The 24,198-nt window shown below is 35.7% G+C and overlaps 1 protein-coding gene across 1 annotated transcript in view; it reads right to left on the bottom strand.

Annotated features, from left to right (window-relative positions):
• LOC136031013 (protein krasavietz-like) overlaps positions 1-24,198 on the bottom strand; it is a 37,631-nt gene that overhangs the window by 2,380 nt on the left and 11,053 nt on the right. The window contains exons 4-8 of the mRNA XM_065710185.1: positions 20,249-20,431; positions 14,879-15,103; positions 10,357-10,497; positions 4,810-5,032; positions 580-702 (exon numbers count right to left, since the gene is read on the bottom strand). Of these exons, the coding sequence (XP_065566257.1) occupies positions 580-702; positions 4,810-5,032; positions 10,357-10,497; positions 14,879-15,103; positions 20,249-20,431 (895 nt within the window). The remainder of the gene's footprint in view (positions 1-579; positions 703-4,809; positions 5,033-10,356; positions 10,498-14,878; positions 15,104-20,248; positions 20,432-24,198) is intronic.

Here is a 24,198-nt window from a genome sequence, read left to right as displayed (position 1 = left end):
AGTAAAGGAAGTACACATGACACGACCCAGGTTAGAATAGCTTTAAATATTCTGAAGCCAACACTTCGATCACTCTTCCACAGTATCCACCCTTCGACCATCCTCGATCTTGAAAGACACTAGAACTCGTGATTACCAATCCAATGAGCCCCCTCCGACGTTTATACGATCACTCTTTCTATATAAACCTTATATGCCCCCAGGGCATAACTTAGTACCCTTGCCCTAAGGGCTATAGGGTTGTTGTCATACTCAAATACATAATTTCCGGACTTTTCAATTACGTTAAACAAAATGGCTACCTCAAAATTTCGATTTTACCAAATATATTATCTCAGTATTTTGAAGCCAATCAATAATTTTTCTTCACTTCCTCTAACCATATATCATATGAATAATTGAAAAAGAATCTCTGAGCTCTTCTCTTCACCAAACCTCCTTGACGTCTCATCCTTTCCTGACCCCTATATAGGCGAATAATGCGTGATGTAAACACTGTGAACGAAGCACAATATACTACTATCCCCCACCCCTCAATTGAAGCATGTTTCAAGTTAGAGAATAGCTTGATATATTTACCCGTTTCAGCATTCTGAAGCCAATCAACAAACTTTTTCATTTGCTCGAGAAAAACTGACTTTCCTTTTTGTGAGTGGGATTCCTTGTACCATTTCAGAATTACTTCTTCGCTTATGACATCAGCTGAAAATGTATAATATACAATTAAAACACAAGGAAAATAAAACTTTCAAAGTAGTCTTCTTCTTTTCTTCACATTATCGTTTTGAGAGTGTTCGAGTCGTAAAGAGAAACAAGTGTCACATATTTTTGATTTGACAAAACAAATCATTCTTGGAACTAGCAAAATTTAACTAACAAGAAAAAAATTAATCTTATACTATGATTCTGCAGTAGCACAGACAATCTGCTTGGCAATACGAGGCCTAGAGATCTATCTCATCTGCGGCAAAAATGGACAACAGGCTTGCTACTTGCCCCTACAACAAAACCCAGAAACTGGAACGTCAATTTGGCACCCTATGCACCAACAATGGCTCCGAACGATCGTTAACCCTTATTCTGTGTGATTTATCGTCTGAAATTTGTCCAACAACGAGGGCATGTTTAGCAAATCTCGAACTCAATTCCAGTTAGAATCCAGGAGCATTCTGATAATCGTTTGTTTCAGAAGCTCCTTAAAAATAATCTGAAAGTCAAATCTGCAGAACAATAGTTCAAATTTTTTTTCTAGTAGTTTTTTGTTTTGTTTGACAAGTTGGTTTAAGGCTGATTTAATTTTAGCATTGTTCAGGTCTTGGCAGTAAGTGCCATTGAATTGGCAGCGCTAAAGTGACACTCGGCATGTACACCGTTTTTCTTTTTTCTTTTTTTTTAAGACTCTATGTATACTTGTGTTTAAATAAAAATGTTCTAATTCTAATTCCTAAGGGTCCTACAGGGGAGATGCTCCCTCTTATTTTTATTTTTTTTGTAATTTTTTGCGTAAGGAAACTTCAAATTAATACCGGCGCAACCACAATCTCCTACGTATGCATGCAATAACCTAAATCAAGTAAAAAAAAGCTATTTTCTCACTGAGTTAAATCAAAAAAGCTATTTCAGGTCAGCTCTCGGCAGCAACATTTCAGGTCACCCTATAGACAAATGTCTTCACACCGGACAATAATTGTTTCGCTTCTATTTTTGACTTCTTTTTCTAGGAGAGAAAAAGAAAAAGAGAAAAAAAGACACTGTGTAAAAATTTCCCTTCGGCAACTAAAATAAAGAAACAAGAGCTAAAAGCTCATATGGCACTTGTGACGAGGCAAGAAGAGCTAAGAGCCAAGAGCTCATATGGTATGAGCTCTAACAAAATTCTAAGAATCAATAGATTGATTTAAAAGGAAAATCAGAGACTTAATGCCGGTCAGGACTTAAAATAAAAGCTCTGAGTCACGATGTCCTTCTAAATATCAAAATTAATTAAGATTCGATCACCCACTCGTAAGTTATAAATACCTAATTGTATCAAATTTTTCCTCTCCCTTTAGCCCCCAGATTGTCGAATCGGGGAAAACGACTTCATCAAGTCAATTTGTGTAGCTCCCTGATACACCTACCAATTTTCATCGTCCTAGCACGTCAAGAAGCACCAAACTCGCCAAATCCCTGAACCTTTCCCCCCAACTCCCCCAAAGAGAGCGAATCCAGTACGGTTACGTCAATCACGTATCAAGGACATTTACCTATTCTATCCACCAAGCTTCATCCCTATTCCTCTACTCCAAGTGTTTTCCAAGATTTCCCCTCCAACTCCCCCAAATGTCAAAAGATCTGGTCGGGATTTGAAATAAGAGCTCTGAGACATGAATTCCTACGAGATATCAAATTTCATTAAGATCCGATTACCTATTCGTAAGATAAAAATGCCTCAATTTTCACGTTTTCCGAGAATTCCGGTTTCCCCCTCCAACTCCCCCCCACTGTCACAGGATCATGTCGAAATTTAAAATTAGAGCTTTAAAGCACAAGATCCTTCTAAATATCAAATTTCATTAAGATCTGGTCACCATTCGTAAGTTACAAATACCTCGATTTTCAAAATTACCCCCCCCCCCCCAACTCCACCAAAGAGAGCAGATCCGGTCCGGTTATGTCAGTCACGTATCTTAGACAGGTTTTTATTCTTCCAATCCAGTTTCATCCTGATATCTCCGCTTTAAATATTTTCTAAGATTTCTGGTCCCCCCAACTGCCCCCCCCCCCTATGACACCGGATCCGACTGAGATTTAAAATAAAAGATCTGAGTTACGAGGTCCTTCTAAATATGAAGTTTCATGAAGATCCGATCACTCCTTCGTAAGTTAAAAATACGTCATTTTTTCTTATTTTTCAGAATTACCCCCCCCCCTAATACAGCAGATCCGTTCCAATTATGTAAATCACGTATCTAAGACTTCTGCTTATTTTTCCACCAAGTTTCATCCAGATTCTACCAATCTAAGCATTTTACATGATTTTAGGTTCCCCCTCCGCAAACTCCCCCCAATGTCACCAGATTTGGTCAGGATTTAAAGTAAGAGCTCTAAGACACGATATCCTTCTAAATATCAAATTTCATTGAGATCCGATTACCCGTTCGTAAGTTAAAAGTACCTCATTTTTTCTAATTTTCCAGAATTAACCCCCCCCCCCCCAACTACCCCATAGAGAGCGGATCCGTTCCGGTTATGTCAATCATGTATCTAGGACTTGTGCTTATTTTTCCCACCAGATTTCATCCCGATCCCTCCACACTAAGTGTTTTCCAAGATTTTAGGTTTTCCCCTCCCAAATCCCCCCCCCCCCCAATGTCATCAGATCCGATCGGGAATTAAAATAACAGCTCTGAGACACGATATACTTCCAAACATCAAATCTTATTAAAATCTGAGCAACCATTCGTAAGTTAAAAATACTTCAATTTTCTTTTTTTTTCAAATTAAAGGACCCCCCACTCCCACCAGATGGTCAAATCGGGAAAAAGACTATTTCTAATTTAATCTGGTCTGGTCTCTGATACGCCTGCCAAATTTCATCGTCCTAGCTTACCTGGAAGTGCCTGAAGTAGCGAAACCGGGACCGACAGAATTTGCGATTGCTATATGTAACTTGGTTAATACCAAGTGCCATAAAAACGTCCTAATGCCCTTGATGTATTTGCCATAAAAAATATTTCTGAGGCCACATCTTCTTCCAACGATAAATACAAAAATATTTTGTAAAAACAATAGAAACCTTTTGCTTTGTAATATAGCCAAATTGTTTGCAGAGCCAAGTCAAAGAAAACTTATTTTTGATATGTAGCTTAGATGTAGCTAAGAAAGGTTTGGATGTTTCTGGACCATCTCTTTCCTGTTTTTACTCAGAGTTTAGATCATTTTTTGTTAGACTGGGCCAAATTATTGCCAGTGTCTGTATTCGGAGAATCCAGTTTGATGTATAACTAAAAAGGGTCTTAAATGTTTATATTTATAGTCAGGGACTGTCTGATATTGTTCTACTTTAAATATAGAGCATTCATTTTTGCTCTGTTGCCTAAAATTTGTTGCGAAATTCTTACTCTATTGCCCAAAATTGAAGTCATTTTTGATGTTTAGTTTAAAGTATCTAAAATTTACAAGTTTTTCCTTCTTCTGAGGGAATCGGTAGATGGCTTTGAATAGATCGGTCAATTTGGGAGACGATTTTAATTAGATTTGAAGTGTCTAATACTCTCCTTTTCTTTCTGCGGGCGATCAGCGTGAGCTGCGTATCTGCGTGTTTATTGGGGGTTACTTAGCCCTTTTAAAAACGAACCCATTTTTCCTTTCTTTTTTGCGCCGTTTTTGGCTGAGTCTTTAAGAAGAATTCCCAACATTTTATCCCCGGTAGAGGTATGTAGCTAATCATGGCAAAAACGCAAGTTTATTTCTAAGCATACAAAACTGTAGACTGGACTTGTCTGTGGAAAAAAAAAAGATAGAAAGAAAATCTGTAAGCCCTCTTGTCTTTCGAGTTCAAACCATTACTAATACTAATTTTTAAGACAGAGGGTTTTTCCTACAGATTCTGTACTAGAGGTTGCGAAACTAAGTAATATATTTCCTCTTCTTAAACCTAATTTTAAAGAAGTTAGGCCGAATTAAAATTGGCACGTAAATTAGACCACTGCTTACTCGTACGGGAACTCCGAGATTTTTTTCTTTCCTTTTCAAGATTTTCCTATATTTTTCTAAACTTTTCATTTTTTTGACAAAAAAGAAACGAAAGAAAATCATATAACTTACTCTTGTATAGAAGTAATATGATTTTTTGAAAGGCCTTCATGAAGGCAATATTTTCAAAACAATATTCTTGAATTCGAATGAGTAGTGATAGTTCGGCTTTGGGTGATTCCCCAGTGAATTCTTGGAAGACTGGTGCCCATTGTTTCAAGTGTTGGAGGGCTTGTGACGCAACAAGCTCCTCCTTCTTGTTCCACTCAACAGCGCTCATGATTGTGTTAAATATCTAAAAGTAAAACGAAAAAAAAATAATTGTTCAGCTTGGTTCTGAATAAAATCGAATTGTGGTTTGGCAGTCGGATTTCACATCACCCAAATAAACAAACATCTTTACTTGGGTGATAATTCCGTTCGTTTGTATTTTACGTTCTTTCTACGGACAAAAAAGCTTTTCTCTTACTGAGTTAGTTTTCACATCGGCAGCTAGATTTCATGTCACCCTATAGACAAATGTCTTCACATCGGCAAATAATTGTTTCGCTTCTATTTTTGACTTCTTTTTCTAGGAAAAAACAAAAACAAACCCAACTACTTTCTCACAATAAAAATTTCACTTCGGCAACTAAAATAAAGAAAAAAATAAAAAGAATATATACTTTTTTGTCACTGGTTAAATTTAACTTTGGCAGCCAGATTTCAGGTTACCCCATAGACAGTTGTCTTCACATGGGCGAGTAATTTTTTCGCATCTATTATCGACTTCTGTCTCAAAAAAAAAGACAGAAGAGACAGAAGCTACTTTCTTACTGTGTTAAATCTCATTTCGACAGCCATATTTCACGTGACAAAATAATAATAATAAAAAAGAATAAAAACTACACGTATAAATATTCTTTCCGTTTCTCTTTCAGACCACATATGAGTAATTCCTCCTCTAGGTTGCAACATTATATTTAAACTAAATGAGGTCTTCTTAATTTTATAACGGTAAAATGTACGTTATGTTTTTTTTTGATTAGATAGGTACAATAATAACTGTTTACTTATACCTCACTATATAAACATAATACGTGGATTAACGAAAAGAAATGAAAATAAGAAGAAAAAAGAAGCCTTTCCTATGACAAAACTACAAAAAAATCCACCAAAACAATCCAACAAGAGGATGACATGGACCTAACCGCAAATAATCGTCTTCTATTAACTTTGAATGACTAAACATGAGACGAGGTACTTTCTGGAACACACCACCGAGATTAGATGCCAGTAACAGCTGCTAAAAGCAGAAGCTATTAATTAATTGAGGAACAATCCAAGATGGGAGAGAGAAATTCTCTTGTTAGTACCAGTTCTGAGGACCAAGTGCTACAAGTCGCTTACGGCTGGCAATTGGTAGGTGACTATAGCCTCTAGTGTTGCCTGCCTAATATGTATTGGTCTTTTCTCAATCTTATATCAATAGAACTTTCAAAGTTAAACGACGTTGAATCCCCAATACGTTCTTTATCCACAGAGCTGCTTGAATTCGAGGTTAGTATTTACAATTTACAACTATCCTTGTATTTTGACTTTAGCTATTCAAATATACTGTTCATCTCTAGATTTGAATGAAAATATTACAATTATTCATGTCTAATTTGATATATACTAAACAATACGCCCCGAAGAATTATACCCGAAAGGAGAGGTGAAAGACGACAAAAACTTAAAGAGAGTAAAGGTACATTTCTTGGAATTGACTTGATAGAAAAACCACTGACAAATTCAGCTCCTTTCCCCTCATATTCCTTAAAACAAAATAAAAGACATGGAACTGAAATCTGATCTACGTAGAGAAAAAAAAAAAAAAATGAAACGGCCAAATCAGGTACTCAAGCCTATATTCTTCACCATTATTGAATTATATCATAACGCCCCCCCCCCAAAAAAAAGAATATTGTCACATTTTCTTACACAAATCAGTTAGACAGTGAGATGCTCGTTGCACTACTTGTGCTTAATAGTCATCTCCAGAGAGGCATATTTACTTTATACCCTATGGTAGCACAGAGAATCGATACTTTGCTTTGCAACATGGGGCCAAGGGATCTAATCCCGCTACCACAAGGTTAGGCAACGCGCTTATTATTTGTCATCTAAAAAAAGACAAGCAACTTGAACGTCGATTTGACGTCCTGGTCAGCAATAATGGCTTTGCAAGATCTTAATTTTTTTATTTACGTCATAGTACGTAGGAGAAATTAAACATGATTTGAATCCATACACTGACACATGGGGTATGTCAGGCTAATAAATTGCTTGTGTCTGTATTATTGTTTTTAATAAGCATACGGATTTACAAGCTAAGAGATTTTATTTTCTGGGAGTACTGGAATTTGTAACTTTTACAGAATTTAAAACTTTCAAAATATTAGAATCATTAATTTAGTCAAGAGGAATAACTGGTAATTCAACGGTACTGTGGCAACAATAGATAAAACCAATCTTTGTGATTGGTCTACTGTTATCCTTATATTTCGATAAAATTACCTGAACAATTCACATTTGATTCAAGGTTTACTTTCTCTCTAAAACATGCGATTTAGGAAAAAACCTACACTTTGCTCTGAAATAAAAAGATAAATCATGATTTTTTTTTTTTAGAGAATGGTCTAAAATAGCTTGGAAAACAATATTTTTTTCCGATTTCCACATTTTTTTGCAACCTTTTCAAAGTATTTTTCAATCTAAAAGAAAAAGCAAACCAACATTTAAAAGTCTAATTCAGTAAATGGACAGGACTGAGCCTCTGCTATAAATGATAGCAAAATTACCTTTTCAAGCTGAACCATTAAAATCATAAGATTGTGGAGAAATAACATACAAAAATATGCACATAGATCATAGGCCTTAAAGCACCAAGGGCATGAAAATAAAAAATCTTGATTCCCCCTGGAGGCAGATTATGTCTATTCACATCTGGAAACCACAATGTTTCTTTGGATTGTTCCGAAATTAGGATAGTACCACATTTCATCAGCGTTGCCACACTGAACCGTAATAACACATATGTAGTAACCGTAATAACACATAACCGTAAAAACACTATATGAAAACGTGTTAATTAAATTTAACAGTACTTTTCGACCAGGGAAATTCAAATACCAACAATCTATAGGTGCTTAAAATCATCTAAACCTTCAACATATTCTTAAACTGCTTGGTGTCATGTGCTTTTATCTAATTTTTGGCTGATTTGTTTTACTAACATTTTTTTTAACTAGCCACCTCCTGCTGCCAAAAATTACAGTACTCCACAGGGGTGTTTTATTTTCAACATTATTGAATTCCTAATTTCTCTTTTTTTTAAAGATGCACGTATTGGTGGAAGTTTCTACTTAACCAATTTAAACAATTTGTTCATTTTCACTGACACTGGTATTCTAAAATACACAATAGAAAACTAGTACTGCTTCTACTACTAATAGGTCACTGCAGCATGAAGCCCCCTGAGGCCAACACAGCTACGCACGCCCCTCCTCCAACCTAATCTATTCAAGGCCTCCCTCTTTACACCCTCCCAGGAAGTTCCCATTTCCTTTAAATCTTTATTTTATGACATCCTCCCACCAAGAGCGAGGACGACCTGCTTTCCGTGTAGCCCCAGACGGTTGGCCAAAAAGGACAATCTTCGGCAATCTGTCATCCTTCATCCGCAGAACGTGCCCTAGCCATCTCAACCTTTCTTTCATTATAGCCCTAGAAAGTGGGATTGAACCATATTTTTCGCACAACCGACTGTTTGTAGATTGTAGGTTACATAACAGAAAAAATCCCGAAGATTTGTCAATATTCATGTATGGGCACAGAAGGGATTCTGCCCTTTACTAAATTAAAAAAATCATAGCCTAAACATGCATATTTTAAAATACCCATAAGCAAATGGTATCGCAGCGCCCCTGGTTCATTTACATTATTACAAGAGTTGGATTAGGATAGGCATTTGTATAGGCTGTAGCGGTGTGAATATAAAATAAAACATGCACACGACTAGACAGAAGATGTATTATCCATTCAATGAACAGACCAACTCTCTTTTACTATCCCTGTAAATTACAAAGTAACCAATTAATAGAACTAATTGGTCACCAAAAACTTACTGCATAAAAAAAAGAGAATCTTATCAGGTTATTTCTACACAAAACAGAGAAGTTAGGTTCCCCTGGGAACTTCATTACTCACAATACGCTACTTGAAAAAAATTAAGCTAACTAATCGAAAAAATATCTCACTTAATACAAGATGACCGCTAAATCGACGATAAATTGTACACTAAATATGCGATTTATTTTTCAAATCTTGCGTAGTTGTTGTTGTTCATCCTACATGTAATTTATGCAGAAATCCGTATCCCCTTATTCATATAATGATATTCAAAAAAAAGTTACCAGAACAGATAAACAAGAGAACAATCGAAAGTTTTAGTATAACTAACGACTTACGTCGTAAGTACTCACAACTTACTTACGAACTACGCTACATGTAGTTCATACAGAATTAGTAAAACTAACGACTTACGTCGTAAGTAGTAGTACTCACAACTTCCTTACGAAATACGCTACATGTAGTTCATACAGAACATAGATTTTCCTCAGATATTCCCCCTAACTCATACCATGGTGTTCAAAAAAAGTTACCGCGACCGCTGTAGCTTTCATTAAAACTAAAACTTTGATAAAAGTTTGATAAAAGATGACATTTTGAAAGCATTTACGATTATGGAATCATTCCAAGGTCCTTCACTCCAAGCCTAGAAAATCACCCCAGCCTCTTTAAAACGATTCTTCTCCTTCGATATAGCTATTAACGTGTGGTAAGCTCTCGCTTCTTGTAGTACATTGTCAGTCAAGTAAAAAAAATCTAATTATTATTAGACGCCACATTTTCTTGTTTTGAAGAATTCGGGAGCAAAAATCTTACACTATAAGAACAAATCTATATAAAGATGTGTGCTTAGCTCCGAACAGATAAAACCAAGGAACGAATATAATGCGAATCCAAAGATAAAGAGAGTGTAATTACACAAAGATAACTTATATACTAAGCATTCGAATTATTTTTCAAATCTTTCGCAGTCGCAGTTCAAGCTGGACTAGTAATGTGAAAAAAATAAGGTTCTTACTCTTCTGATCACGTTTTTCGTCCAATATTTTTTTTTTTCACAATTTAACATTTGTATTTTAAATTTTTAAATGTACCTTAAGTATTTTCTAGCACCCTTTTGATGCTTCATTTCCTTAAAACACACCACCGGTAAGAAACAAGCGTAAAAAAATAAGAAGTAAAAGACAAGAAAAAAATATACACCAACAAACAAAGAGTCATTGGTGGTCGTTTGGGGTAGTACACTGCTATAAACATTCGGTCTTTATCCCCTGATCACTCGTCCGACTTTTATTAGCTCTAAGCCATTCACTGCGGCTAAAAATTGTTTTTCAGCAACATAGAAAATATTTTTTGACAAAACCCCAAAGACATAAGGGTGCTTTGTAGAATTGATATATAATTCTTTGGTGTAAAACTTACTCTGAAAAGAAGTGGAAGTAAATAGAATTATAAAATGCAACGAACCAAGGGTATGACTTCGTGGCCTTGAAGTGCATGTTTTTCTATTGTTTCTCTCAAAGTACCAGCGATATCCTTGGCTGATTTCTCCTCCTGAATATCTTCTTCCAAAACCTTTTGCAGTTCCCTTTTAAGGCTATGGCTTTGCTAAAATTAAACAATCATAATTATCATTCCATTGCTATTGTTATATAATTGTTAGATCTTGTATTGTGCATAGATGTTACATATCTGTATTTTCAATTGCAAAAATTGTTATTCGGTAATTTTTGATTTACAAACAGCAAGGTTCATTCAAAGTTAAGAAGACTTCTATATACTGCAGTAAAATAATACAGGCAGTCACTTGATATAATACCTAGGTTTGGATCGAGAGATAGGGGAAGCATGATGGCTCTAATATAAATGCAACTTTTGATTGCCACACACAGTTGACACTTTCTCTGCATCAGAGTTTAAAACGATCTTGACGAAAATATTTCTTCCCTTTCTTCCCTATTACTTCGTAAGTTAAGGATGTACATTAAAGAAATGGTTTTTATTAGGTAAGCTTTTCAGTTTTTTCCCCTAAAAAAGACCAGTACTGAAAAATAATGACAACCAATGTTGCTTTAACAAGAGCTTAGCACGAGACTTGTAAAGGGTTTCCTCCTAAGGCCTTCTACAATTTCCTTTTAAGGATATGGCGTTGCAGAAATTAGATGCTTTAAATTGATTGTTGTTGAATTGGCTATTTTGCTTTTTTAATCTCTCATCTCACCCGAAACTTATCCGTTCCCCTCTTTTTATGTATATCCACTGTTTTTTTTTAATGTTCATATGTTTTTTGTTTGAAAATTTGGAAGAGGTGGATACTTTCAATTTTTTTTTTTAATTGGTTATGAATTATTGAATTTACGATTGGCTTTATTTTTTCGACAAGAAAGAAAGGTATTCAACAATTCGAAAATAACAATAAAAGCAATACATACATCACATAGTAAGGCATAAAAAAAGAACCAACATGCACGCTAAATAGGAAAATGACGAAAAGCGAATCGGTTATGATTGATTAGGATCTTCATAAATTGGTTATGGTTGTTACTGAATAATTTTAAATTTGTAAACAATCTGGCTTACAACTAGGGTCATTCGACGTTAAGAAGACTTCTATACGTTACAACAAGACGAACAAAGTGGTGGCCGGCGTTTAACCCCCCCCCACCGGAGGCTGGCTGCTCTCCAATCACTTTCAACTTTACAATAAGGGACTAGAACTCGCAGTTTCTGATCTAACGAGCATCCTCCAAAGTTTCTGCGACAATGAGGTGGAGGTCTAGATGAGGAAGAGACAGTCCCCGTCATATTCGGAATCAATTCCGCTCATTTTGTGGTTTAATGTTACTCTTTACTTTCATAATAGTAGAGTAGACCTGAAATATTCCCAGAAATCATAAGCGAGTAGATATTAGTTACACATTATTGATGCGTTTTTAAAGTCCCCCCCCCCCCAAGAAAACAACAAAATCCTGGTTATGGCCCTAGGGATTATACATCAATTTCCACCTCCACCCTCCTCTCGTCAGTCCCTTAGAACTAATTCTGTATTTATCTGATGGCTCAATGAGAACTGGGATATTTCGGTAATAAAATGCACCCTCTGAGGTATCTCCCTCCTCCCAACTACAAAACAATCAGAGAACCCCAATGTAAAAGTTTCAGTTCCTTTTGTCTATTGCTTACAGATAGTATTTGCTACTGAGAAACATTTGGACATTTTTCGCGGGGGAGTTTTCTGCAGGCAGGATTGTCTGGAGGAATTTTCAGCGAGGAGAAAATTTTTGGGAATAATTTCCTTTCAGTGGGGATGTATTTTCCGAGAGGGGAGGACGCTTAGAACCAAGGATTGATCAAACATAAATAATTGTGGCAGCTCTAAATGTAAACACTACTTTTGATGGGTGAATTTTAAAACTAACCCACCCAATTGGTATTTTCTCTGCATTAGAGTTTAGAACGATCTTGATGAAAATATTTCTTCACCTTCTTACCTAATATTTCTTCACTTATGAATTTAGTTAAAGAAATTTTAGTACACAGGCTTTTCATTGCTATTATTTTTTTCCCCATTAAGTGACCACTACAATACTGAAAAATAATGACAGCCAATGTTACTTTAACAAGAGTGTAACAGCCCAACGCAGTATAGAGCTAACTAGGCAAGTATTCTTTCAAAACTACTCCAAATCCCTACTATGTATTCAGGGGTGAATTATGCCTTAACAAGTAGGCTCATTTATGCAGCAGCAACAGTCTAATATTCTTAACAAATACAATACACGACTGGGTATGAGATCTCCTGGAAAATCCTTTAAAATTAATGTAAAGACCCGTATTATACATTCAGAACTCACAATATAATACAATACTAATTATAAGATATGAAAATCTCTCAAGATTAATGCAAAGACTCTCTATTGTTATTCAAACATTGCTTATGCTTTACAAAGAGTGTAGAAATTATGCCCAATACAATTCAGAGCTAGTTACGCTCAGGGGCATCAATTGTGGAGTGGAAAGGGAGGGGTATTTGTACCCACTAGATGACTAAAAATGCCCCTCTTTCGGTATTTTTTATTGAAAAATGTCCTTTTCAGTCATTATCATTCGAAAAAAGAAGAAGACACAATGAAACTGATCCCCTAGATTTTGAAAAATACATTTGGCCCCCGCCCCACACCCTTTAATTTTCAAAAATTGGCGCCACTGGTTACTCGATTTCCAGCAAATTCCTCGGAATCAATGCAAAGACTCCGTTTGAATATTTATCCGTCAATTATGCTTTAACTAAAATATAAAAATTCCAGTCCAATGCAGTTCAGCATCCCTACGTACAGGGTGCCAAATGGAAGGAGTTCACCCCCATCCTAGGATTTAAGGTACCCATGGAAGGTATTTTAATTTAAAAACACCTTTCTCGAATAATTTCATTGGAAAAAATCCCCTCCCTCCTCTTACATTTTTGCGAATTGACGTTACTGACTACGCGAGCTCTACGAAATCATTTAACATTAAGATTGCAGCGGTAGTTGCAACCTAGTAAAGAATGAGCTACGACCTACAGTTACAAAAAAAAACAAAAAAAAACTGGTTTGTAAGAAAAAATTGTTCTTTTTAGCTGATTTAAGAATCGTATCTATTGTCCCGATTAGTCTTAGTAGCAAAAAATTGTTTTGAAAGCAAAATTATGGGAATTACGGAAAATAGCCTGAAACCCCTAAAACGGCGTCGGATCGAAACAGAAGTATGTATTGCAATAATCATGGCCGAAAACCCTTTACAGAAGACCTACAGTCTTCTGGTTTGAAAAACAAAGAAAATCAGTTTTTTACTTGGGTAGCCTAACCTCCCTTATATATTCAGATCTCATTTATGCTTTAATAAAAGTAAAAAATACCTGAAAATGCAAATCCTTCAAAACTAACGCAATGATCCCCATATGGGTCCCCTATTATGTATTCAAGACTTATTTCTACTTGCTACAGGTGAAGCTGCGGGTCTTGGCATATAATTACCAAGAGGGTAAGAGATACTGATGAGGGAGATGAATTTGTTATCTCTTACATGATTGGAATTACAATTTACTAACGGCACTAAAAGTACATCACGACCCAGTAGAATTAGAAGAATTTAAAACAAACTTGTTGAATTTACTAATTAAAGTGTTACTTAATAATTAAGTAACACTTTAATTATTATTTAAAAAGCTGATTTTTAACTGTTAGCGCTTGAATTTCAATTAATTTGGAATCAAAATGCAATTTTGAAAAGTGAACAGATTTATTTTTTGTCCTGTCATACTTTTTAAGCAAAATAGTTCTAAAAATCTCTGCCAAATGCAAAGCAAAAGTAAAAAATGAGACCAAAAATTAAATAAAGCTATTTATTCTGTTTAAATTTTTTAAATTAGTTTCTTGATTATTCTAGGACAAGTTATAAGGCTATTTATTTTATTAGGTTTTTAAAATTAACTTCATGATTATTCTAGGACACGTCAGATGGTTTTGACTGTTAATTTTTCAGAGGAACCTTCAGTGCTCCTTTTGTTGCAAAATAAAAACCAATATATTAAAATTCTTTAAAGAAAATAATTACTAACAAATTATTAATATTTAGATTATTAGAACAAATATTAAATTCTTCAAAAAGTATAGAAATAACAACATTCTAATGATTGAATTGCAAACATTAAAGTATAATATATTGTTTTAATTACTTCTAATCTTTTCGACTTGTTGATTTTTGTTTTCTAACCAATTTTATTGTATTGGTCTTTTTTCCTGCTTGTTTTAAGTTTGACTTTAAAGTACGAATTCGGCCCATATTTTTCGAAAACAGAACATTTTTTATCTATTGAATGACTTATAATCTATGATAATGGATTATAGCTACTCTACAGTAGGGGTTTAGACTTGAAAACTTGAAGAAAGAAAAAGAGATGAAGAGAGAGGAAAAAGAGGGCTAGATGGGGATCAGGAACAACACTTACCTGGGCTTTCTGGAACTTGACAATTTCCTTCAAACCCTTTTCAGTAAAGAACGAAGCGTAATACTCTTCGGATCGTTTGTTTGGAGGGAAGAAATCCGGCAGAATTTGGTCCAAGCCAGCTTTCTTCAATGAAGTTGTCAAGTTCTGTGAGCCTTTTTCAGCTTTCCAAACGTTGAACACTTCGGCAAGGAACTCAACAGCAAGACCATCCTTCACCAAATGCTCCTAAAATCCCAAAGTATCCATATTAAAAATTAGACATCTCCATATACATATATCTGAATACAACTCTATTCTTCCACAATCGGATGATGTAAATTTTACAATTATAATTTACAAGGTGTGTCTAACTTTTATTTCATGGGTGGATATTACAACAAGTTGATTTATTTTACAGGCTTCACATATCATTTGAAAACAATAAAGCATGGGCGGCTTATTTGCCAAGAGTAAGCCCAAACGGCTTATTTGCCAAGAGTACTAAGAGCACAAATACACTTAGTACTCACGACCCGGTTTCAATTCAAGCTCAACCATTTGCTGTTCCATATACATACTCGGACATTTATATTGGACTGGGTATATGGAGAGGCAACCTTAAGAGTCTAGGCTATTCACAGGCTTTCTATTTATATTCGTAACTTGCGAAAAGCTGCCAGATCTATATTCGAAAGGTTGCGAAAACTAGATTTCGCAACCTTATTCGCAATTACTAATGGCTGTTTACTAAGACAAGTTGATTGGGACAATAGAAGCATGATTAATTTTCAAGTAAATTGCTGTTTCAGTCAACATTTGTGATAATTTTGATCAGACTGTCTCATAAGCTTTGCTTGTCATTTGAAATTCGGGACGGGGATTTTTTTTTGTCAAACATATGGACTTGTGGCGTAGATTCTTATTCATATTTGCAATTCGCAGAAATCTGCCGAACCAATATTCACAAGGGTGCAAAAGTCAGCTAAACTTTAAAAGCGAATCCAGGCCACTTGTGGGATGCGTTTCAGGTTAGTGGCTTTTAGCATAAAATTCGGATTATTATCCTTGTTGCTTTAGAAAAACCTAAGAAATTTCACTATTTTCTTTATTTTGTAAATCAAGACATTCTTGGAATGAGGACTACTTTGAATACCTTGCAGAATCATACATAAGACTCAAATCACTATTACCAGTTTACTTAGATGAGCCACACAACGGACAGACAGATGCATACGAGAACACACACTTATAATACATAAAATTAGACATAAAGAACTGAAATACATCTGTGTTTGTCTACCAGCCTATTGGTAGAGACAGACGAACCTTATTATACAGGCATACAGTTTCCCAAAAATTTCAGTTGCTTGATAATTGTTGGGTCTTCTTTAATAGTGGCAAGATAGAATAACCTGATTCATGTATTAGAACTGAAGTTTCTTTTTTAATATCAGCATCTAGTTTGAGAATCATCTAAGGATTTAAGCTTTGCGCATGTTTCTTAATCAATTCATCAGAAAACAAGAGCTAAGAGCTCATATGGCACTTGTGACGAGGCCGGGCGAGCCAAGAGCCAAAAGCTCATATAGTATGAGCTCAAGCAAAAATTCTAAGAATCAATAGATTGATTTAGTAGGAAAATCGGAGGCTTAATGCCGGTCGAGATTTAAAATAAGAGCTCTGAGTCACGAGGTCCTTCTAAATATCAAAATTCATTAAGATCCGATCACCCACTCGTAAGTTATAAATACCTCATTTTTTCTACTTTTTCCTCTCCCTTCAGCCACCCAGGTGGTCTAATCGGGGAAAACGACTTTATCAAGTCAATTTGTGCAGCTCCCAGACACGCCTACCAATTTCCATCGTCCTAGCACGTCCAGAAGCACCAAACTCGCCAAGGCACTGAACCCTACCCCCTAACTCCCCCAAAGAGAGTGGATCCAGTACGGTTATGTTAATCATGTATCTATGACATTTGCTTATTCTACCCACCAAGTTTCATCCAATTTCTCTACTCTAAACGTTTTCCAAGATTTCCGGTTTCCACCTCCAACTACCCCCAATGTCAACAGATCTGGTCGGGATTTTAAATAAGATCTCTGAGACATGAATTCCTTCTAAATATAAAATTTCATTAAGAGCCGGTCACCCGTTCTTAAGTAAAAAATTCCTCATTTTTTTTAATTTTTCCAAATCAACACCCCCCAGCTCCTCCAAAGTGAACAGATCCGTCCCATTTATGTCAATCACGTACCTATAACTTGTGCTTATTATTCCCATCAAGTTTCATCCGGATCTCTCCACTCTAATCGTTTTCCAAGATTTTTGTTTCCCCCCTCCAACCCCCATGTCCCCGGATCCGATTCGAATTGAAAAGAGAACATCTCAGACATAAGGTCCTTCTATACATCAAAATTCATTAAGATCCGATCACCCATTCATAAGATAAAGATACCTCAATTTTCACGTTTTCCAAGAATTCCGGTTTCTCCCTCCAACTCGCCCCAATGTCACCAGATCTGGTCGAGATTTAAAATCAGAGTTCTAAAGCACAAGATCCTTCTAAATATCAAATTTCATTAAGATCTGATCACCCGTTCGTAAGTTACAAATTCATCATTTTTTTTATTTTTCCGAATTACTCCCCCCCCAACTCCACCAAAGAGGGCAAATCTAGTCCGGTTATGTCAGTCACGTATCTTGGACATGTTTGTATTCCTCACACTAAGTTTCATCCTAATCTCTCCGCTTTAAGTGCTTTCCAGGATTCCCCCCTCCCAATGACGCTGGATCCGGTCGGGATTTAAAATGAGAGATCTTGGTTATGAGATCCTTCTAAATATGAAATTTCATAAAGATACGATTACTCCTTGGTAAGTTAAAAATACCTCATTTTTTCTAATTTTTCAGAATTAGCCCTTCCCCCCAACTCCCCCAAACAGAGCGGATCCGTTCCGGTTATGTCAATCACGTATCTAGAACTTCTGCTTATTTCCCCATTAAGTTTCATCACGATTCCTCCACTCTAAGCGTTTTCCAATATTTTAGGCCCCCCCACCCAACTCCCCCATATGTCACCGGATCCAGAGCAGATCCGTTCCGGTTATGTTAGTCACGTATCTTGGACTTGTTTTTATTCTTCCCACCAAGTTTTATCCTGATCTCTCCGCTTTATGTGTTTTCCAAGATTTCCAGTCCCCCCTCAAACTCCCCCTTAATGACTCTGGATCCGGTAGGGATTTAAAGTAAGATATCTGAGTTACGAGGTCCTTCTAAATATGAAATTTCATTAAGATCCAATCACTCCTTCGTAAGTTAAAAATACCTCATTTTTTTAATTTTTCAGAATTATCCCCCCCCTCCGACTCCCCCAAACAGAGCAGATCCGTCCCGGTTATGTCAATCACGTATCTAGGACTTCTGCTTATTTTTCACACCAAGCTTCATCCCGATTCCTCCACTCTAAGCGTTTTCCAAGATTTTAGGTTCCCCCCTCCAACTCCCCCCAATGTCACCGGATCTGGTCAGAATTTAAAATAAGAGCTCTAAGACACGATATCCTTCCAAACATTAAATTTCATTAAGATCCCATAACCCATTCGTAAGTTACAAATACTTCATTTTTTTTCTATTTTTTTCTGAATTTACCAGCCCCCCTCCCCCCTCCCCCCAGATGGTCGAATCAGGAAAACGACTGTTTCTAATTTAATCTGGTCCGGTCCCTGATAAGCCTGCCAAATTTCATCGTCCTAGTTTACCTGGAAGTGCCTAAAGTAGCAAAACCGGGACCAACAGATCAACAGAATTTGCGATCGCTATATGTCACTTGGTTAATACCAAGTGCCACAAAGAAACTAGTTGTGCTGTAAGATTATTAATATTAAGATTAATTACAATTTAGTGGTAATGAAATCAAATCTATCAACATTTAAGACATGAAAATGTTAAAATGAATGCAGAAGTAAGGGGACTAAAGAACCAAGGCCGTATGCAGAGAGGGGGGGGGGAGGGTAACGGTTTGAGTCCCCCGCCCAGTGAAATTTTGTCTAAATCATAAAAAGCAAGAAAGTACATATAAACAAATTTTTACGCTTGCTGTAAAGTTTATTTTTATCCCTGTAAAGAACTAAGTAAAGGATATGTTAGGACTTGTTTTTTGGCTTCTATAACCTTTTTTTTAAACTTTCCTTAAATTTTTTTTCTGTTATGGTGATTTTGCCACCCCTTTCATAATGACTGCATTACCTAATGATGGAAGTTTGAAATCCCCTAAAGCCCCAAAGTTTTAATATCAGAGCTTTAGTCGATGACAAAATCTACCAAAAATTGGTTTGTATTAAAACAAAAATCTGGCTTGTATTAAAAACTTTAAATTTGATATTATGATTTTTCATTAATTTCATAGCGATTACCAGATACAAGCTGCTTACTTGCTAAATCAGGTAGTTGCAGAAACAAATAAAAAAGAATGAACCGAGAAGAAGATATACCACTTTTAATATTAAAAGGCAAATTGTCCAAAATACTGGCATTGAATGTAGTACAAACTTGCTCTCCTTTCATCTGAATAATAATAAATAATATTATTAATGACAAGTTTTTTTGTAAACCACGTCAAACGGAACTTGTGACGCTCATGAAGCAATGGAGAAACAAATGCAACTAAAACCGTAATTCAAAACAAACGTTTTTTTTGCTTTTTAGGCCCCTTTCATTTTCTAGAGATGTTTTTGCTGTTATAGCGATTTTTCCAAACCATCTCAAAACGAATGTCACCAAAAAGGAAGTTCTAAAACGGACAGCCCAAAGTAGTCTAAGTTTTAATACTACAGTTTCAGCTTATGACAAAATCTATCAAATTGATTCTTTTTTTTTGGCTTTGATTGAAACCTCCAAAATTCAGATTGATTATGATTCTCTTACTAAATTTATTTACTACTGCTTAATACGAGCTGATTACTTACTAAATCCAATTTCGGTTGTAAACCCCCCCCCTCACTGACGATTTAAATATTCCTGGATCCCTTGGGTGTCTTACGATCTTTGATATGCTAACCATACTTTTATAAAATATACAAAGACAGAATAGCAACTCAGAAAATAATAAAACAAATAACGGGCTTTGATCATAGTATAACATGATCAAGAAATTCAACCCTGATATTCTATTCTCAAAAATAATTTCCAGAACCAGAGAAAAAGAAGAAACAATATGAATAGAAAGAACAAGGATGTAGTGTAAGATGAATCGTTTGACAGATAATAATAGCTACAGAAAAATTATGTACAAAAAAAATGTATCATGAAAACGGAAAAAAGGCACAAAAAGAACAAGAAAGAAAAGAACAAGGCATAAAAATAAACAAGAAAGTATAAATAAACTTTACATACATTGGTTAAAGATGCCAAAATAGTTGCTGGTGTTGTGCCATTGGCAATAAGCAAAGCGGTGAAGCGAGCAAGTTTTATTCGCTCGGACTCTGAGAATCCCTTAAGAAAAACCAACACTTTCTTCATTTCTTCCTCGAGCATCTTCTCCAGATACTTGTACCTTCGTATGAGCTTTACAAGGACCTTAAAATGTAAAATATTTCACAGATCTTTCTATTACTATTTATGACAGAAGAAAATTTTTCCGGAGTTTTAGAATAATCCGCATCTAATACATTTATATGATACTAATAATAACCATAGACACAACCAGGTCTTACCTTTAAGGGGGTGGGGATGCCAGCCAGTTGTAAGAATTTCCCGTTTCTGTAATGTGAGCCGTTTGAACTGTCCACAGAACGCCCAGCTTCCTATACATGGAGCATCCCCGCGTGGTATTGCAATAAAATTACAAGATAGACGTTTTGATTAGAATCCTACAAAAGTAGAAGGTCGATGCTGTTGGCAAGGTGATCTGAACAGCCTCAGGGGGAAGAACATTTTACATTTTAGGAAAAACTTGCTGTGCTCGAACTTCGTGAAACCAAAACCATGCAAATTTGTTCCTGTGTGATCAGAGCCTCCCCCCAACTTCTTGCATACATACCTATTGCATCTCTTTTGACTCATTATTATTTGATAAGTATCTAACTGTTTAACTCAAAACACAATAAGTAAAAATTCACAAATTGTGGTTGACTTCCAACAAAGCCAGGTTTTTGGAGTCACAAATAAGACGCTAAAACTGTACTATGACCGTTCTAAAACAAAAGGCATTGAGTAGATTATATGTTTCATAAACAGCTTTCGATTTCTACGAGTTTGCACATAGAATTTCTAAGCTTGTTGAGTACAAATTTAAAGATAATGTTGAAAAAAAGGAATAAAATTGAATAGGAAATACATCTTTCAAAAAGTTACGTTTAATTTTCACAAAACATGGATTTTATTGATTACTGAATTCCCCTATTGCAAATGTGAGGTTAAAACTGTAATCTTAAACAAAACACAACATGCCATATATAATTTTCAAAATGCTTTCCAATTCCTACTTCAGGCCATATCAAAGAACTTCTGAGCTTGTTGATTACAAATCTGAGGTTAATAATGCAATATGAAAGTCGAAATGAAAAACAGAGCAAGTACGTATTTTATAAATATTGACTTATCTCCATCAAGTTGGTATTTAAGGGTTTTTGAAGTAATTAGTCACAGCGATTGTGCTAGTCTAGATAGTAGAGAGATGTCTCTGCATGTTCTTGTTCGTTTTGTTTTACCTGCTTTTCATATAAATCAGATGATCTTCAAAAGTTGTATAAACTTTGAGGTCTAGCGTCTTTTTAAGTGATGAAATAAACAAAAGGAAAATTCACCATTTTTCTTTATCCCCATGGTATTGCCTCAAAATTTCGCAACAACTATGTTAATCATAATGTGATATGTGATAATGCATATATATATATATATATATATATATATATATATATATATATATATATATATATATATATATATATATATATATGCATTATCACTCAAACTCTGATAATAAAAAAAAAGGATAAAGATCCTCCAGAGCCATTGCTGGCGCATAGGGCGTCGAATCGACGTTTCAGTTGCTGGGTGTTTTTACAGGAACAAGTAGCAAGCTTGTCACCCAACCTTGCTGCGGCGGGGATCGAATCCTGGACCCCGTATTGCCAAGCAGAGCTCCAATCCACTGTGCTACAACAGGTTTAAACTCTGATAATAATGACATATAATAATTTCCAGAGTATACCCATTTGGCAACAAGATGGTTATATGGATGGGGTTGATGGGCTTCAAAATCATTCCCTCTGTTGTCTCTGAATATATCGTCACTAAGGTTGCACATCGATCCTCCTGAGCTACATTATCCTGCTGAGAATCATTTTGAGAGCAACTTAGCAAATAATTTTATCAATTGCTTCAAAATCACGAAAAATCAGACATGACCTTCATGTACAAGCTACTTGTACTTTGCCCTGCGAAATGTAGCTATTCAGTTAGACTTGGTAAACATACGCCTGGTAAGATCAGGCCTATTAAGTTGATGTTTAAGACACCGGTAGAACGTGATACAGCTTGTTTCTTTCTGATGTCCGAGACTGCTAGTATCAAAGCTACTTACCCCTTGTTCAAAGTCTCTCATGATCGTACTACGATTGAACTGTTGGAAAAAAAGAAGTACGATGCCCTGAAACAGGAGCTGAAATCGAAATTGGACGCTGGCGAAACTAACTGGAAAATAAAACGTAGCAAAAACGGACTAACCCTCGTGAATAATAACTCTTTTCATGAAACCCCAAATAGCTACGCGAGCATCGAAGATTGACTGCCTAAAAAAGTTGAAGTGTCTGAGTGACAAATTTTTGGTGACATATACAAATGTAGACTGCCTGTCACCTAAATGGGAAGAGTTTAGTGAGCTAATAGAGCAACGTAAACCGCACTTAGTTGTTGTTACCGAAGTTTTACCTAAACATTTCAGTGACCCGTCTATTTATTTTCAGCCGCTACCACAATATAATTTAGTATCTAATAATTCAGCTAAAAGAGGGATTTGTATTTATATTCATTGTTCTATTAAGTTTTCTGTGGTTGTTGATTCGTTAGTAGACTCAGTGTCGGAGTGTCTTTTGGTTGATGTTAAATTGCCTTATCATAGTACTTACATGTGTATTGCAGTTTTTTATCGTAGCCCTACTGTGAATTTATCGAGTCCAGTTAATAATGCCAATATTCTAGCGTGTATTTCTCGTCTTGTTGGTCGTAGTTCAAAGTTCCTTATTCTAGGTGACATCAATTTACCTTTGATAGATTGGAGTGCACATAGTACGAGTTTGTCCACCTCATCGTATGAGCAGCAATTTTTAGATAGATTGGATGATCTGTACTTATACCAACATATTGTTAGGCCAACTCGAGCCAGGAATGAAGCTATTCCATCGATTTTAGATCTGGTTATTACCAAGTCAATCGATGATATTTTGAGTGTAGATTTCCGTCCGCCTTTAGGTAAAAGTGATCATGTTGTGTTAGATATTTACATGAATATTGATGCTCAACAGAGAGGTTTTGAGTTTTATCGGCATGATTATGCTAAAGCCGATTATGAATCAATGCGACAATTTATTTCGTCTATTAATATCATGTATGAATTAAAAAACAATCATGTTTCTCCAGACACCGCGTTTGATTTTGTAAAAAAAGTGTTGAGGGAATGTAGGGATAAATTTGTTCCTTTGACGAGGAATTTTTCCGGTCGCAGAAATAATCCTAAACTTCCAAGACACATACTCCAAGCAATACGCGAAAAAAATAGTCTTTGGCGGTCTTATATTGAGTCACGACATAGTAAAGTAGTCAGACAAGGGCATTTGGATACTCAGTTACAAGAGGATTCAGGTGAATGGCATGCGTATTCATTAGCGAGAAACAAGGTGACTCGGCTTCTTAGGGCTAATCGTGAAGAGCTTGAGTCGCGTATTATTCACTCAAGCACCGTATCACCTAAAATATTTTGGAAATATGTAAATAGGAATAAACATAACCTTGCACCATCTATATCTACGTTCACACATCCGGATACACACCAAAAGATTGATAGTGATTCTGAGAAGGCTCTTATTTTTAACCAAATTTTTTCTTCAGTTTTTATTAAAACACAGCCAATTCATTCAAATGAAGCTAATTTTGCATCTCAAGTAGAGTCGATTGCGTCGCCGGACATTCTTGTTCCATTTGATGATTCAGGTTTCTCATTGACTGAAGTTTGTACTATTCTTATAAAATTGGATACATCTAAAGCGCCGGATATAGACGGTTCCCCGAACATAATGATAAGACAAATTGCTCATGAAATTGCAGAACCACTTACCTATATATTT

The sequence above is a fragment of the Artemia franciscana genome, chromosome 9, assembly GCF_032884065.1.
Source record: "Artemia franciscana chromosome 9, ASM3288406v1, whole genome shotgun sequence".
Classification (NCBI taxonomy): Eukaryota; Metazoa; Arthropoda; class Branchiopoda; order Anostraca; family Artemiidae; genus Artemia; species Artemia franciscana.
Note: the sequence above shows the minus strand (reverse complement) of the source record. Positions and strands in the feature narration are given on the sequence as shown.